General features: G+C 40.2%; 1 protein-coding gene across 2 annotated transcripts in view; it reads right to left on the bottom strand.

Moving 5' to 3' along the window:
- SOBP (sine oculis binding protein homolog) overlaps positions 1 to 18,851 on the bottom strand; it is a 122,822-nt gene that overhangs the window by 83,567 nt on the left and 20,404 nt on the right. For both annotated transcript variants that reach the window (XM_068398150.1, XM_068398140.1), the window contains exon 4: positions 15,702 to 15,853. In XM_068398150.1, the coding sequence (XP_068254251.1) occupies positions 15,702 to 15,853 (152 nt within the window). The remainder of the gene's footprint in view (positions 1 to 15,701; positions 15,854 to 18,851) is intronic.

Below are 18,851 nucleotides of genomic sequence, written 5' to 3' on the forward strand. Positions count from 1 at the left end.
TTACTCTGGTGGACAGAGACCTCATTTCATGACTAGACCCCACCTCGTACTGCAGCATCTGTGCCTCAGCACTGCCAGACATGTACATCCTTCCTGATGGACTAGTCAGAGCCAGTTAAGCCTAGTAAATGTGTTTGTGCACGGCGCTTTAGCACGCGCAAAACCTGCGAGCTTTCTTCTGTAGTATTTGCAAATTCCCTAACAGTTGTTTATTTATACATTAACCTACAGACTTCATTTCTTCCATCTTATACCCACCCATTGTAGATGTAGTGTTGTTGCCACTTGCTCTGTTAGGCTTGAATTAATGCATCAGAGCTGTGTAATTTATGCATGCTATTTTGTCAACTCTGTTTGTACGGGATCTGCTTTGCAGAGGCAAGCTGCTCTCTACTCTGGGGCCAGAAAGAGCATTAATTTTTTTTTTCCTTTGGTGCCACAGATCAAGATAACTTAGGAGCAGTCATCAGCAAATCTTTGATGAGATGGAAATTGCAATGTTCTGTGTTTTATGCCATTTCAGGCAGAGATGACTTGCATGCATGCAGAAGTATGACACTGATATAATAGAAGAAAATCCTAGCTGACGTGGATATTCAGGGGATGCCATTATCAGGGCAGCCAAAGGACCAAAGACAAAGGACTGATTTACAGAATATGACTGTGCATTTCTAGGTTTTAAAAACGAGTGCTGAGACCTAACTGCCTGCCTTTCCCAGGAAGCAGTATTACAAGGCAGACAGCTTGTTCCACTTAAACATGTCCCACTGCAATAACAGTAATACTTGGGAAACGAAGACACAACATACAGTCTTTTCTTAGTGCTTTACAATTCTCAGGTCAAGTGCTAATACATATTACAGAGCTCTCTCTGGCAAGTATTGTTAGAGCTGTCATTAAAGACCTCCAAAAGTCTTAACCATGCAATCGAAAATGTTTCCAAATCCTCTTATCCCAAACATAACAAATCTCACTGTTGTTAAATCTGATGTTTTGTAAATTTGATACTACTTGGCTTATTGAGGGGGCTGGAGAATGTTTTTTGTGCAATAACACAGATCTCCGGAAAAGGAATAATGCATCTCTGTGGCAAGGGAATAACGCGGATCTCTGGGAAGGGATTTACACGGACTGGTGGAAAAGGAAAAATCAAAGACCACCTCCGGTACAGTATGAAGATGATTCTAGGATTAAAAGGCATAATAATGCTACCCAATTACAGCTCCGTCTGGGTCACGCGCTATGCGTAGCAGAAAGAAGCAAGATGGCAGATACCCTGGGTTATTTTAATTAATTTAATCATGTGACTAATTGGTCTCTGCTGGGTTTCTGTGGTAACTGCTTCCTAAGTGCTGATGGGCAATTGTGCTAAATGTAGCTTGGAAACTGCACGTAGGGTGCAGTGCCTTCTAGAGAGCAGAGGGAATTGTACAGCTGTGCGGGGAAGGTGCTCCTGCTGGGGCACTGATTATCTCCGAGCAGCATGTTTACAGCTGTACCGTCCTCTTTGCTCCTCTGTGAGCACACTTCCCAAAGGAATACGCTTATTTGCAGAAAACCCGCTAGACTTTCTTCCTCTTGGGCGTGAAAGTAGATTTCCTGTAGGAATATGTGAAGGCACATGTATGCAGCAGAGCGCGCGCGCGCTCCTCGGAAACAAAGGGAGAGCAGCTAGAGAGCCGCACATGCAAAACTGAGATGACTCCCGTGTGCGCAGTGTGAGGCCCTGGAAACCAGAACGTCTTCTTAGCGGTGGCTGCGTTCGAGGGTAAATCCATTACTGAGCCCTGACACAAACAACATGCGAAACTGTTTTTTTCCAACTGCTCCTGCATCTCTTGTATTATTCATGAAATCCCTAAATCCACACGGGTCACAATTAGCATGGAGTGCTACAAAATAGCACAGAGCTGCCTTCAAAATTGGCAAACACGAAAATGACTGGTAAAAGTCATTCTTTGCTTCACAGGCTGAATTTCGGATCACCACGAATAAGAAGTTGTCATCCTGCTGGATCCAAACTTACACCCACGTCTCCTCACATGATTAATGTAACAGTATGAATGGAAAGATGATTAATAATAGCAACCTACATTCCCGTAATTACAATTGCACATAAGAAATGACTGTTTAATGGGGTGGTAAGTTAAACCCCATTAAGGGCACAGAGAAAAAACAACTGAGAATCTCCTTGGTACCTTTCACCAAAAAAACAACCTAAGAAAACATCCATAAGTCAACACAAGACATGCCGCAAATACAGAACACAACACAACACAGTAAATGCCGCACCTTATCCTAACCTCACCAGTGAAAATGTAGAAACAGGTTAGGAAATGTAAGAAGACATAGCCAGAGAGAGGTTAAAAGTTTGATAGCTGTATTGCGAAGGCTAGAAAGGTTCCACTTAACAAAGCAAGGGAAAGGATAAGGCAGAATGGTGAAAGAGGAAAAATGTGCATTACCTCCCTGCCCTGGGCTACTGGAGAATAAAGGGCTATCCAGCCTAAGTGTGGCAGACCTGGGCTTTGTTTCATTTAATATAAATTATGTTAAATTTAAAATACCTTACACAGCTTTATCAGCAAAAAGTGCTAGTTGTAGATCATGAAGTACACAGACAAATACCTAATTCCTCATTTTTCCTATTGAAATGCCACCATTGGCTTGTAGCTTTGGATTCAGTTCTCATCCTACTGACATCAGTGGAAACATCGCCCCTAATATCTGCAGGACTAAAATACTTCCTTTGTTTTGAAACTAGTGGTCAGTACCTTATTGCATATTCTGTTCTGTAATTTATATTGAATTATTCAAACCTAAGTTCAAGGGTGAAAAAACAAAAAGCTCAAAATAACCACATTTGCGATTAGCTGTCTTTAGGAAACCAATTTTAGGTAACATCTTACAAATTATTCAACATGCTCTAATATGTCTATTTGTGTTCTTTGGAAATGTCAGGCATAGCGAAGGTGCTACGCATTACATTTTATACTGATATGTCCAGATATAATGAATTAGAGTTCTACACGACACTTCTCTAAAAATAGCCCTTACTATGTGAGATTGAACACAACCTCACATATTGCTTTAATCTTTTTACAATAAGTCTTCTACACTTGCCATATTTGCATCAACAGTAAATACTAGAAAAAACTGGCATTTTCAAAATACCTCAAAAGAGCAATGTGGTGACACTGATAACTGCATTATGAACATTGAAAATTTTTATGAAAGATTTGAGGATAATTGCAAGGGAGACAAAACATTTTCATTTTAATGATAATACAAAAAGCTTTCCAGTGACACAGTAAACCTATTGCTTCTCCAGACCCAGTAACAACTAAATGGAGCTATTACAAATCCTACACTGGACCAAAATCACAGCTGATGTTAAGTAGCCCTATTGATTCTAATAAAGCTACGCCTGCTTACACCAGTTATGTATTTGGCCGACCAAATGGGACATGTCAATTTAGATTTGGATTATGTCACGGAGCCCTTCACGCTTGCTATGCCATCAGTGCAACCGCTCTGATTAGGAAGATGGGTCTCGCCATAGTGATCAGCCCATTTGTTCATCTCGTCTGGCAAATTGCAGCTGACAATAGCCCATACCTGAAGGAAGGAGTGAAAAATATCCTATAATCTACGCAGTCATAGGATGCATCTGGGGCTTACACTGGCAGGCAATATCTCTGACGAATGAGGTTTGGCTTCCATTGCTCTTTTACTTGGCTTAGCTATACATTTTACTAATAATCATCAGTTTTATCAAACCTATGCAACTATACTATTTAATTTAAGGCACAGTTCAACTGCTACTCCGGGCAGAGCACTCCTGTTTATTTCAGTGGCTTGTGGCTCAGGCCTTTAACTACTATTTGTGATAGCTCAGTCTAAAAATGGGCAGTGTAATTTTGGGAAGTAATACTGCCTGCTGAATCTGAGTATGCTATCCTTTCATTTCTGCAAGTGTCGGAGATGGAAAATACACAGAAAATGGTGTATGCATTCCCTCTGCCAGTGCCAGCTTCTGTATTTAGTAGTGTTTGCTCGTCCCAGCTTAGTTCACCTCAAGAAAAGCAGCTGATTTCAGGCCACAGTTCCAAGTGCTAACACATCAAAGTATTATTACACATCAAATCTTACCGCTCCTTGTTCTATCCATGTTTCAGCAACCACCCAAGTATCCTCAACATGCCCACGCTCTAGACCCTAGCTATGGCCGTTTAAGTACCATTATATCTGCACAGTCCAACTTATTACCCTTACCTATCCTCAGCTTCAGCCTCTTGTCCAGCTTCACTTATACCACTAAAACATTTTTTTCAGGTGTTTTTTTTTTTTTCCCTAGACATATTAACTCACTTTTGTCAAAGTACAAGTAACTTAAGTTGGTTTTTTTCATTATTTCTAATTCCACCAGAGAATTATCTTCTGTCCTGTCTGGTATCTGCAGCTCCTCCTAGTTTAGTATCATCTGCAGAGTTTGTGAACTTGCTCTCTGTTCTCTCCTGGAGATCATTAATGAAATATGAAACAAGACCAACCTCACTAAAGTCCCTCTGGCACTTCTCTATCTACAACCTGATATGCTGCTCTTTATCACCACCCTTTACTTTATTCCTTGAGCCCATTTTCAGGCCACTTGACAGTGTTCATATCCAAAGTAATTTGAATTAATCTGAAGGTAAGATTTCATGAGATGCTATTTCAAGTGCTTTACTAAATTCCAAATCCATTAGAACTTCTAATTTCCCTCCCTTGGCTCATTTCTGTGCACATGTGTACATACTATCTGTGTTTGCTTGGCAAAACCTCTGTACTCCTCTGTTACTCCTTGCCCATATGGTATAACTGCAGAAAATGCAGATTTAGCTGAGTGACTTCATGCTTCGAAGTATACACTTTTTATTGAAAAATTCAACTTTTTTCTAAAAACAATTAATTTTTATGTAGTAAATTGAATTAAAAACTTTTGTAGCACATGTAAAACATTCCTTAGCATTTTAAAGTAAGTTTTGTGTAGGCACTGAACTCGGGTCCTTTGGAATGCGATCAGCTTCGTATTTAAATGTCCAACTTGCTATGAAAATGTGGACTAAGGTATGCTGCTGTGCCAAAATGCCTTCATTGTTTCCGTGGAGGGCATCAAACTACCCACAGACATCAAACAACACATCAAAAATAAACAACCTCATCCAGCAAACATGATCCTGAGTCCAAATAAACTATGTTCACCTAAATATCTTTGTCTAAAAGCTGTTATGTATAAAAAATATATCCCAGCTGTTCTTCACAATGTTACAACCTGCCAGGTCATGCCTAACTGAAAGTTACTTTATTCTGTCATTAAGCAAATTAAATAAAAATTACTTAGGAACTCTCAGCTTCATTTCCTATGCTCAAGAAGAAAGCAACCTTCTTATCCCTCTCTCTTTTTTTTTTTTAAGCACCATACAAATGACTTCCAAATTTTCAGGAACAGTTGCTGGTTTTAATGATATATTGCAGATCCTTGTCAATATCTCTGCTGCTTCACACTTTTATTTCCTTAGGAACACTCATCTGAGTACCATCTGTTCCTGGTGATTTACTGCTCTCGAGTTGCTGAAGTTGCTCCGTAACTTCCTCCTAAGAGACTTCAATTTTTGTTATAAGGCCACACTCTGATTTCCTGTGAAACCTGTCCTTGGAACAGGAATTCCCTCATCATCCTCTGTGGTGAAGATGGATGCAGAAAATTTAATTTAATTTTTCTGCTGTTCTGCTTTTCAGGAGGGGCCAGAGTCATGGCTGGGTGGCCCGTGGGAGCGGGGGACTTCCAGGTGTTTTTTGTTTTCTACAGAGACACTTTTCCTGTACCTTCTACAGTACATATGCCTTTCAGATAATTTCCTTGTCCTTTTATTCCTACACTTTATCTCAGAGACCTTTGGTTATAACTGACTTGATTGCGTTTTCAGATTTTTTGAAGGATGAGTTTTGTCTTAAGAAAGCGAAACATTTGGTATTTCTGGTACAAGTGTGCCTGGGACCCCGTTGGCATTTCCAGAGTTTAACAACCACACTTCCAATCTGGAAAAAAAAAATGTTTTTTCCTCTCTTGCTGTGTGAAAAACCACAGAAACAATAAGAAAACAGACCGCGTGCAAAATAATGAAACAGCCCGAACACGATGTACAGGCAAATATGGACAGGGCCCGATCCGGAGCTCGTTATAAGCAATGGAACTCCACCCACTGATGCCGATGGAATTTGGATCCAGCCCAAAGGAAGCACACCAAAAAGCAGAGGGAGTTTTTTTGTCTCATCTTTCAGTTACAATAATCATGGGTGTTGTTTGTAACAGTAGTAAGTAACAAATTTTCCAATAAAAGTGTGATTTTTTAAGTTGACAGTGTCCCTTTAAGCTTATGCACTTCTTCACTTAACTATGCCAGATTTACTCTCCCCTTTCTACTTTTTCCTTGCTCAGAGGTGTACATACCATCTGTGCATCTAATATGGTGTTCTTAAATAGCCTCCAGAGTGATTCAATGCTTCTTTTTTTCCCTTTTTTAAAACTTTCTCTTCGTTAACCCTTTTCCTCGGTATTTCAGAACCTTCTCTTTCAGAGCGCCTGGTCCTTCCTTTCTTTAAGATAAAGTTACTGTCTTCTGTCACAGAAGTGAGGAGTATGGCCACCTGCTCTTTTAATGTCCGTGCATTAGACGAAACTCAATGAGGAGTTGCCTTACCAAGCCATTGATATTGATAAATTGCTCCTGCAAATGGAGGCACAAGACTGAACCATTCCACAACGGCCAAAGCTGACCATTATTACTTCTACATCATGAAATTATTCAAATCTACCTCCTCATAAATATCTAAATGTCAGTGTTCTGTCCGGATCTCTAGATCAAGCTTTTAAGACTTATCTTCAGTTCTAGGAGCTCTCTTCCACCTGATTCAGTAGCACTGTGCACCACAACTGTGAAAGCCTGGGGGCTAAATTAAAAATAATAAGACTGATTGAGACTGGGTTGTTGTTTGATTTCTAACTCAATGGGTCTCCCCTTTGATTTGACAGTCCAAATTTCAGGGGAGGGAAGGGCCACAGGCATACAGGACATGGCACCACTGTATCCATCTATGTGATATGGGGAAAATGACTGTATTTGGCCAGTGCTAACGGGGAAGCTGAGCCCTTGATGGTCTCACACACTCCTCGGTAAAGCTGTGCTGGGCTACCATACCCCACTGAAGATCCTTCCTCTCGCAAAGCCCAGGTAAGAGCCAGAGAGATACCCTCTGCTCTACTTTTAAAGTAAATGGACAGCAACGCAGCCATGTCTCCTGCCTGAGTATCTCCTCCAGCCCTTCCGTGCAACGGAGGCAGAGCCTGGCCTCCTGCTTCTTAGGCAGCAGATTAAATAAACGAAAACCACCTGAAGCCATGTACACACACACACACTCACAACCCTCCCACCTCCAAAACCATCAGATACTTTATGACTGTTTCTAAAAATTATTAAACAGATGAGTACATTTACTTTAGACACAAAACTGCATCCAGACTGACAACTTGCAACATATGTTTACTTTCAGCCCAATTTAAATTCAAATGGGCAAGTTGTAAATGCTTGGGTTTTTGACAGAGAGCAGCCCGTCACTGAACTCAGCTGGCCAGCAAACTGTCTTTTATTATTGCAGAAACAATTTTCTACAGGAAAGACACTTGACATTTTCAGACTTTTGCCCTATAAAATGCACCTCGTTCTTCCAGCAAGTTTAACACTTGTGCATTGAGCACGGCTTGATATACAGTGAGAAGCTGACTTTAACTAACAATTCCCAGCAGTAGATTTTCCTGTTCATCTGGCAGCTTATAAATTGTATCCATTTGGCCTCTCCTAGCCTCATTTAGACTCACAAGGCCAGACTCAAGGTTAACGTGTGTAAGGGTTTCGTTGGTCTTCCCATAAACCAGCAAATGTTCGCAAACAAACCTAAAAGGGACAAAACTTTCCTACCTAGAAGGGGCCAAAGGATACACGATGTGATTTACTCCCTTGGTCTGCCTCAGTTTCATCCTTGAATTTCTCCCAAAATTTCTATGCATGATGGAGAGGGAAGTCACCACTTCGGAAGAGTAAGAGAGTAATTAAATACAGATCGTTAGCTGACAAGAAATGCCGCAACTTCAGCGAATTGCCACCTCACCTGCACAAATTACTTTGCCACTAGTGACGTGTGACAGCAATGTGTGCTCCTGTGAAACTTCAGGACTAGAAATGACCTTCCACCTTCAGCTGGTTCCCTCAGGTTTTCTGCTGCTGCCCACCGTGGTCCCCTGCCTGGGCAGAATTTCACCCCATTAAACTACGCGGTTGATTGTAATATTCCATACGTCCTTGCAGGAGTGCATATGCAGGGTGACGTTCACAACATTGTTTCTAATCCAAACATGTTTTTGAAAACCATATTTGCTTAATTTTGGTTTTTAAATAAAAATATATAGAGTGAAAAAATACTCAGGCTTCTTTTTCAATATTTCCCTTAGTTAATGAGCTGACTGATAAGTGAACAGATGCATTAAGGCAATAATTTACTCAAATGTCATGATATTTTTGAACAAACATATTATTTAATATGTATTTCATTATTCGCCCAGCTCGTATTAGTATTAATGATTGATGTGTTCGTTAGGAAAGGGAAAAGTGGCACCAAATATAATCTGTGCAAATTAGATTCACTTTGGAGATCTACCCTAAGTTTTCATCAGAATCAAGACTGTTCTCGATGCTCATTCTGTGTTGATCATGTGGGAACAAAGCTGTAAAGGGCCTAATTTCAAACAAGGCCAAGGCATCGTGGGCTAATCTAATGTAACCTGAACCGAGACACTGGAACATAGGGGAGAGCAATATTTTATTGAGCAATTGTCTAGCTCACATAGGTTGGAGCCAAAGGGGTTCAGAAGTAAAGTAAGCACCCACGAGTATTATATCTGCTCATTTTCTGAATGCATCATTGTTATGCATCCGAACTCTTTAATCAAAAATCCCTTGGTGATATAAAAATGTCCTGGACACAGATCATGAAGTCTATCTTGCCAAACTTTTTAACGGAGCAAAATGTCTGTTTTTCCCCTCGTGTCTCCCTCTCCCCTTCAAAAATTCATCCTAAGGGATTTCAGACTTCAGTGAAGCACCTTAGTAACCTCCAGAAAAATAGCTACCAGCCATCTTTCTTCCTCAGTCAACTCTGGTAGGCAGCAACTTCTTTCACATCTCCAATATCAAGGTGTTATAACATCTATTTAAATCCAAATCATTGGTCTAAATTGCACACACCTAGTGCATGAAAACCTTAAAAGCATTTCTAGTCAAGTCCTAATGCAATTAGTGGTGTTTTGTTGTAACATCTGTATGTAAACAAAACCTGCTGCTGGCAAGGAGGAGAGATGCAATCGCTGAAGCTGTCCAGAACTGATGCGAGGACACCTTGCGTAAACTGGTCGCTTCGTTTGAATCAAACGCCTGTTGTCCAAGAGGCAGCAGATTCTCAAGCTGTAATTAGCATATTCATCTTGATATAACCAAAGTATCCAGAATGCAACACGACTGATGTAATGTGACATGGTGGTTAAAATTAAAAGTGAACACGCCTTTTAATTGGATTGGATACCTGCTACTAATTCAGACAATGGGAATTTGATTCAAATTTATAGTATTAAATGGCAGCAGATGGACAGTAAAATGTCCATTGAGTCTGCAAACTGACAAGCATACTGGGTTTGCCAGATCCCTTCATTAAGTCACTGGTGGCATCAGTCAGGTGCCGATGCATTTCTTCGTTAGCAATGTTAATACGTTTTGCTTTGGTGCGGGTGAGCAGAGAGATATTCTGACTGATGGTCTCAGTAGGTTAATTTGGAATTTCATTCGCCTCTTCTAATAATGAAAAATCCTAGCTCTGGTTTAGGGAAGGAGTTTTATGAGACTTCTAGGTTTAGTATCCAGTGAGTAAAAAGGCCAGCTGATGACAGCTAGACAATGATGCCAACTCTCCTCCTTTCCGACTGATGCCACCCATCTCTTTCACAACTCAGGATTTGCTTTATATCTCAGTATCTGTTCCAGATTCTTGGTCACTGTCTGCGGCCTTCTACCCTCCACAAACTTTAAAAACATCCTCTGAGGGAGTATATTTTCCTTCCCCCTCCTTCTCCAGATAGTTCCTCAAAGAAGCTTGCAATTGTGCCCCACACTTGAACTATTTCCTCTGCAGACTCAGCGTCTCATCTGCATTCACTCATCAGCCCTCATTTATATCTCAACACAGCAATCACAGCTATGGAGATGTTTGTCGTCTTTTCCCCTTCTGCCTTCAAGCATTTGCAAGAAACCTTATTAATTGGCTTCTGTGGCAACTGCGCGTACGCACACACGCAGATGTGCACACACACACACAAGCACACGTAAATACACTTGCGCACATTCCATGCAAACCCCCAGCAGAAGAAGAATCTTTGTGAACCGTTTATTAAATCCCACTTTTGCATAGCTCTGCAGAATCAAATACGGACGATTTCACGCAAACCAGGTAGGATACCTGCTCTACACCGACCTTTCTGAAGACCTAGTTAATGCAAGTTACATCTCTAGGAGAAACAGGTTTTCTATTCAGACCTCCTTGTGCTTCGAAACTTATTATGGAAAGGAACTCTAAAGGAAAATGTAACAGTTAAGCTTTTTTTTTTTTTGTCAGGGGCATTATTTCCATCAAGTTGCTTTAATAAATTTTGCAAATTTCCATGAATGATGATCATTTTACAAATTAAATTTTGCAGGTGCATAAGAAAGAGAAGTAAGTATCATTTTTTTTTGCCATTACTCATTGACTTAACAGGGAGATTGTTAAATGTTTCTTACGCGCTGTTAGGCTGCACAATTAAGCTTGAAAACAGGAGAACTTTCTCTGACAACCCCTGGTAATAATTTGGGGGAATGATAGCTTCTGTTTACTCCCAGTTTTTAGTATGTGTTTGTATATACATGTCCATATTAATCACATAGTGATATACATTAATTAACCATAAAACTATTCAGGCAGGAGTTCTAAGGCGTACTAAGGGGTACTGATGTTGTGTGTACTTTATCATCTTTAAATATAATCTGAAAACACGAGGAATTCTTTAATGCAACAGAACTCAGGATCAAATAAATGCGTACAACTTCTTACAGCCGCATTTGATTGTTCACGTTCATTCTAGCTATACAGATGAGATAAAAGAGCATAAAATACACTGCCTGTCTGCGCTACCGACTCACACACGGTGCTGCCCATCTCTGTCCCATAAGGGGAGAAAGGACCCATCATCGTTTACTTCTTCACGTTGCTAAACAGCAGTTTACTTTTACTTTTTGACTGATTACTTTTTCTTTATTAGTATAAATGAAATTTGACTGCACTGTAAACAAAAACATCTATCATCTTTTTTTCCTAATTGGGAGGCAGTGCAAAACAGGAACAAGGTCAAGTATAAAATACGGGCTGACAACCTTGCAGTCACTTCATCTCCGACGTCTTAGTCGAATCAAGTAAATTATCCTTTACTATACCTGTGAACAGAGTCTATAACCTCTATGAATTCAGTCCTCATTCTAGGTTTGGCTATTTGGCCATAATAAATTTGCTTCTGACCCACTGAGTCAATAAACTTAATTTCAAAATTAATCTTTTCAGGCTTCAAACTCACTGGATCCAATTATGAATCCAATCGTTCCCCTTAAATTTAATATTCCGAAACTTGGTGGTCTAGTGCTTTTTGCCCTTATGTGCCTCTTTGGTACTTAACTTTATATTAGTTGGCCTATAAAATTAAATCTCCAAAGGATGGAGCATCAGAACAGCTCCAAATCTTAAATCTTCAGTTACAAACGTTAATACAAAATGCTCCCTTTTCCTGCAACACTTCCTTTTAATTGGTATTATTATGCACAACAGGTTATCATTATACACTAGTTCATTATGTGTATTTGACTACGCAAACTAGACCAAACAGGATCAGGAATGCAGATACAGCTTATTTTTGTTTGGGGGTGGTGGTGGTATTTTTAGGTTTTTTTCTAAATCAGATATAGTCTATATAAACACTTCACTCTTTGCCTAAAGGGGTAAAACCCCCCATTTTCCCTTCATTTATTTCCAGTAATTTAGATAAAATTATGCTCTGTGGGGAGACGCATTGTATTTTCAAAATATATATATTTCTATCCTTGCAAGGCATGGTTGCTAACATAGATAATTTTAAATGGTCATGACTGCAGGATACCTGGGGCAAAATTTGCATTCCTATGAGAAAAGCAACTTAAAATTGCTCAAGTCTTTTTCCTTAAAACTTCCCCATCCCAATTGTGAAGGTCCTTGACGACCCTGGCTACGTCCAGATGCGGAGGGTGTAGGGGCACAGCTTCTGGAGCACAAATGGACACAACTCCCCTGGGACAAATGGCAGGAAGGACTGATGTGCACCTCCGACCAAACTGCCAGGGTTCAACGCTCCCGAGGCCAGCAAGGTCTTGCTAAAGCTACTGTGGGAGAGGGCTGGGAAGGAGTTAGAGGTTGGGAACAGTCAGTGCCCACCTAACCTGAAGCTTTTTGGAGCACTTTCATTGCTCTCTGGCGGCACTTCAAGGTGGTCTCGTGCCAAACCTCCTCTCAGCTGGGAATCTGTGGGCATACATCGCTTCAGCGTGCATTTGCCCTGTGTATGGGAGAGGATTTTGTTATTAGGATGACGACAAAAATCCTAATTCTGAACACAGCAACTGGCATTCAGGGATGGATAATTTGCAACATTACTTAGTGCCATTTTGAGACATTAGCGATGACTTATTCTTTACTGTTTCAACAGTCCTATCATTTTAAGCAAGTGCTTATTACAGCACTTCTTACCTAGGGAAGGGAGGGCAGACTGCTTAACACGATCCATTAGGAAATTCAAGCCTTAAATGAAGTGACCACAAAGTCCTATCAGCTCCCAGAAATGCAGCAGCTGTACATATTTAACGTAATACAACACTATATTGTTGCGGAGATCCGCCATTTAAAACATACATAAGGCAGGTGAAACGTGACTGTTTTCCTTCTCTGTTTGAAAAACGAGAAAGTGTAGAGTGGCATAACTTCTCAAATACATAAATAAGCATTAAACTCATGGAGAAGACAGGTACACGGTTGGACTAGTAGTAACACATTAAAGGTCAGTGGTTAAATCTGAAACTATTGCAGCCTTTTCCTTTGATCTTGTTCCTTAAGACTCCACTCTATTACTAACAGGTGAAGTGCAAAATAAGAAGCATGAGGGTCTGCTGAATTCTACTGTATGTGTCTTAATTTAATGGCAGCATTTCCTAAATATTCTGTCCTTGGATCATCTAATGCCATAAATACACACACAAGGGGCAGCTCCAGATTTCCCCTGCTGGGTCAGATCCTGTGCAATTCCAGATTCCCCAGGTGCAAAGAGGAAGAAAATTTGACTCACTGGCTTAGCTTTGAAGCGGAGCCAATGTAGCAATCAACACATTATCAATTATATGTTATCTTGTCATGTTTTGCCAAGTCCTCCCATATGACATTTTGTCAATTTGCAACCTCTTTAGTGAAGAATAGGACATTTCACTGGGATATGATGGTATATGAAAAGATTAGGAACATCTATTGTTATTTAGATATACACAAAATAATGAATACGGAGAGCTTTCTGGATGGAAATATTCAGCAGCTTTTAGCTTCCAGAAGAAGTTAACAGAGATGTAGGAAAGGGAACCAGAGGGAATGAGATGCTCTAATTCATCCTTTCTCATAATACAAGGACAAGGAGGCTTCCAACAAAGCACACGGGTAATAAATTGTAAGTCAAGTAAAAGGGAATCTTTTGATATATTGCCTGACTGATTGAATTCATGGCCATAAACTATTACAGAATGCTACTACTCATGGGTTAGTAGAAGGTTGAAGTACACCTATGCATTACGTTAACATGTATTTATTTTCATTTAGTAAGGGATCTAAACCTCCTGTTTGAGGATCTAAGCTGTGGATGAAGGAGAATCCACCATGAACTAGTTCTTCTTTCATCTGCCTCCCCAAGGTTTCCCAAATTATCTGGTACTCATTACTGCTGGACACACAGGACCACCGAACTAGGATCACTGACAATGCCTCCATTACTATGAATTATCTTACCCACGTACATTTGTGACTGAAAGTCATGGGAGCATCAGCTGACGGTGATCTGGATCCTGTCACCCCAGAGTGTCTTACACACTGTAAGGCACACTGAACTGCATATGCATAAACATGCGTGTGTGCACATACACATACATCCATGAGAACTTGCTTTCAAATGAGAAGCATCTAAGCAGCATGTATTTCCCACCTCTACACTTTTCTAGACAAAAAGGATGTAAACACCACTTCTTGCAGAAGACCCACATGACTTTAACTTGCCTGTCTGCTCCAGTAGACATTATGAGCTTGATTCTCCAAGACTGCCACTAAAATTCCACTCTACTGATTTTTGCAACCTAATTCTTCAGGCATTTTTTTCCTTTTTTTTTTTTTTGGTAGGATGATGTGACACAAATTTATAAAGGAGGGTAATTTGCTATAACAACACATCCTGAATCTAGGATTCATATGTACTTATTAGTTATTACCACAAATGTAAAAGACCAGATTTAGAGACCTGAATTCAGTTTGAACTTGACAGAATGTTCTGTAGTATGAGGGAAAATGGCACCATTTAGAAAACCAAAATGTAAAGGGTTTTATGAATAATAAATATTTCTAAGACAATAAAGGCTACCCAAAGACTCACACTATTAAGCACCAAAAGGACACAGTTATTTTTTCAACAACTAAAAATGCTGGAGCGTTCCTTCATTATTTTTCTTTAAATGACATATTGCACATTCTGCTGCAGAAACAGCTGCTGAAGTAACCTAGGGGGCATTTTCAGGCACTGTACTTCAGTGATTACAGCAATTTTTGTAGACATTCAATATTAGGATTGCGTTCTAATTTTAGACATAGTTAAATTTAAATTGAGTAGGAGGGGTTTTCACACTACTCTAGATGTTCTAACATTGCTTACCCCAACTCAAAACCTGTATAGTCTCTGAATTTTGCAGCAATGATAATTTATTAGTAATGATACACTTTAAAAGAATGAAACTAGAGCTTGCTAGCAGCAGTGGGAAGATGTCCGCTATCATGATGGGACCCAGACTTAGGCCCTAAAAGCATTTACCCACTAGCCATGATCCCAATGCCATGTGACTTAGTGACACTGTCACAAGCAACCCTCTTCTACTCTACTTTCATAATTTCTCCTCTTGGTTGTGTATATGCAGCAAGTATCCCGAGACTCTAAGGCCAAATTGGGACTCTTATGTTACTGCTTATTAGTATTTAAATTCCCTGACTCTCACAAAACCCAAGCATCGAGCTGAAGGAAACTGAAAGAAACAGGGTTAGTAAAGGGCTGACAGTCCAACAGACAATACAGATGGAAAGCAGAGGGACTAGGTGAAACAGAGAAAACAAAAGAAAAGAGCTTCTATTAGATGTTAAATGAGACCCAAGCTGGGCCTGATTAAAGCTATGTCTATGTAGGTTATGTCTTTCCTTATTTCTCTTACCTTGTTTCTCTTGAAATATGCTCTTCGGCAAGCCGCAAAGCACTTCTCGCTGCAGAAGCATTTCACTTCACTTCCCATACTCAGGGAATAGCGCTTGATTCCAACTTTCTGGCACCAGGCACACATTATTTGTACATTTGACACATCATCTTCTACAACAAAAATATAAGAACAATGTTTACACGAGATGCAAACACCTTCCTCAGACATCTGCACACTTAGTCTTAGATACAACCAGCACCGGCTCATCTTATTTCTACACCCTCACTGTCTGAGAGCAGAACTGTGCACGCCTGTGATCACCAGATTCGTCCTCAGGCAGCTGGTGACCTGTGCCAGCCAGGCTCGGTAGGCTGGCAAAGCTTCTAAGATGGCTGGAAAAGATTATTAGCTTAAAAAATGGTGCATTGCTGAAAAGCTCTGGAAATCTCTGCCAGGTAACTTTCCAGTCTTTATGCTCATCAGTCAAATTTTTCAGACAGAGGTCCTGAGTCTCTTTCAAGCTCTTCTCTAACATGTGTTACGAATGTGGCATGTATGCCTTCTGCCATGTACAATAAAAACCAGGGCTAAAGTGCTAGCGATATCCTTGTGTGGTCATCGTTCCCACTCCAACTTCACAGATGGGGGCAGCGAAAAATTAAGCCTCCTAAACAGATCAAGACAGTAAGTTAGCAGGAACCTTTCTGACTTAAAACTCGGAATTCTTCAGTTCTTACGTCCAGTCCATGATACAGCGCGACCTTTCAGTTACAGACAGCAGCCATTGTCTAACTTCTGGAAAAAAAAAAAAAAAATCCCTGAAGACTACTTGTTAAAGCAGTTCCTGGTCCATGAGCTGTGGAGAATTCATAGCTCAGAGAGTCTGTCATGCAGCCATCCCATTTCCCTATAAAGGATTTGTTTTCGAAGCTACGCTGTCATCGTTCTGTAAAATTATTGGCAAACTAATTTTTAGCAGAGTGATTTGGCTCCTTTCCCCGTCTGTCATAACTCAGAACTACGTGCTGCATTTTATTCACCTTAACGGAATAAATATTGCCAGTTTAATAACTTTTTTCCTTCCACAAATTGTGTTATGATTTATAGCTACAAATAGAATTATACAATGTAAAATAATGACCTTTTAGTTTTAATCAGACTGTCTAACTTTAAACCTATATTTAAAGCTAAGTTATAACACAGATTTGTGTTTAATGTATTTTATCGCTTACCCTTTAGAGCGGGATTTGCCAATACTATAAATGCTTTCACATACTGAACATCAAGGGAAATCAAAACAATTTAGCCAAAATTATCACTAGCCATCTACAGGGTCAAGAAGTCTGCGCTTGAGCTGGTTGTAATCTCAGCCAGACACACAGCGCAGGGTGCTGTCACAGCTTTCTCTCTGGACCACTCTTGGCCAGGATGTTAACTAAGCTTTTACAGAAGTGTCCTGACAGAGCTACTTTTGCACCATAATAAACCAATTCCTTATAGACTGAACTTGACCCTTTGAATGTATGAGAACAACAGAAGACCCTGTGAACCAAAGGAAACAAGATGGCAATCTCTTGTTTCAGATAACAGCAACATATACTCTCCTAATGAGAAGAAGTATTTTATCTCTGGAAAATAGAAGATCCACCACTGATACCTTCATAATAGCCTTCATTTCTGGTGAGAGTAACTGTCATAAATGAAAAAAAAAAAATACAGAGCTGAAAGAGAGTTCACTGGCAAAGTAGGTGTTGGAGTACCTCTTTTTGAAGCAGGTTGGCTTGTCTGGGGCACAGTTTTTAAGGAGAAGCAGCGAGCTCCACCACTGCGATTCTCAGGGGCTTCCATGCATGACTTCATAGGGGAAGCACCGCAGCTACCATCCAACACCCTGTTCACTGACACCCATGAACCATCTCTCATGGGTGATGAGAAAGACCATACAATTGTCCATTTTCAATTACACAGCATCCCAGCAGCAGCAACAAGTGTTTACATGGAAAAGCCGCATTACACACGTCTCTGCAGGAGGTTATGCAGGACAGTAAGGCTCAATATACCTCCTTCTGCCAAAGACTTCCTCTAAGTACCTGGCAAGAAGAGGAAAGGAGAAGGAGAGGCACCTACTCTGTCAAGTTGTTGTCTTCCCATGCCCTGACCAGCAGAACTTCACCATGACCTCAGGGGGAATCCTTTGAAGTAGCACTGCTTCACTTGTGGTCCATGGATCTGATAGTCAATAAAACAGCAGAGAATAGTCCACAAACTACTTCTGGCTGCTGTCTACACCTCCAGGAAGAGACAGCTGATATCCAGAAGGCATCATCAATATTAATCAAAATGTTCATCATTTTGAAAGAAGGAAAGGACAAAGGGAGAGAAAGAGTCTGCCTAAATACAGAGATCTTGAATTATTTCTCTCTTCTACTCCCTTCTCCTCCAGTCATCAAAAATGGTCATATACAATACAGTCCTTTTAATAGTAACAGTAATAATAAAACTAGATGCCTCTTCCATTTAAAAGACTTGGGAACATGGCTACAAAAGGATTAGCTGAGTACAGCCACATAAAGCAGCCAGGAAACAAGAGTACTTCAGAGCACATGGTTCCTGGAACAGTACACTAATGTGTCACTTTTAAGTCACCCTCACTACCTCAGGTGTAGGTTTGCCCAAGTAAATTTTTGATGTGACTCTAACTTTTTGTAATGCAATTCATCAGGTGAAAAAAAGAAAACATCCACTATCATGTGACTAATTCCCTACGGACCATCCACAAGAGCCCTGTGCAACCCAGTGGGAGGAAGACTTGCTCTAAAACCAATCCCTTTCTTTTAGCTTCAAGTGAAGCCAAGAACAGCAGAGAAAAGGACCAGAGCCATGCCCTATGGCTTATGGGTGTGGATGACAGCTGGGGACAATGATAAAGGTCCAAACCTGATCATGTGCTTTCCTTCTTGACACTGGTTGCAGTAGAGATCTGCGCAGAAGTTGTGAAAATAACCAATAGGGATGTTTCATTACAGTGTTTTAAGCTTAGTGACTGAAATAGAGGACTGCAACATTAATGGAAAAGTAATATTTCATCTATTTCTGCCATTACAATCCACAGCAGTGGGAAGCAATAACATTAAAAAAAAAAAATTAAGATTGTGTGAAATAAGGAAA

This window comes from Nyctibius grandis, chromosome 1 (genome assembly GCF_013368605.1).
Source record: "Nyctibius grandis isolate bNycGra1 chromosome 1, bNycGra1.pri, whole genome shotgun sequence".
Taxonomy (NCBI): domain Eukaryota; kingdom Metazoa; phylum Chordata; class Aves; order Nyctibiiformes; family Nyctibiidae; genus Nyctibius; species Nyctibius grandis.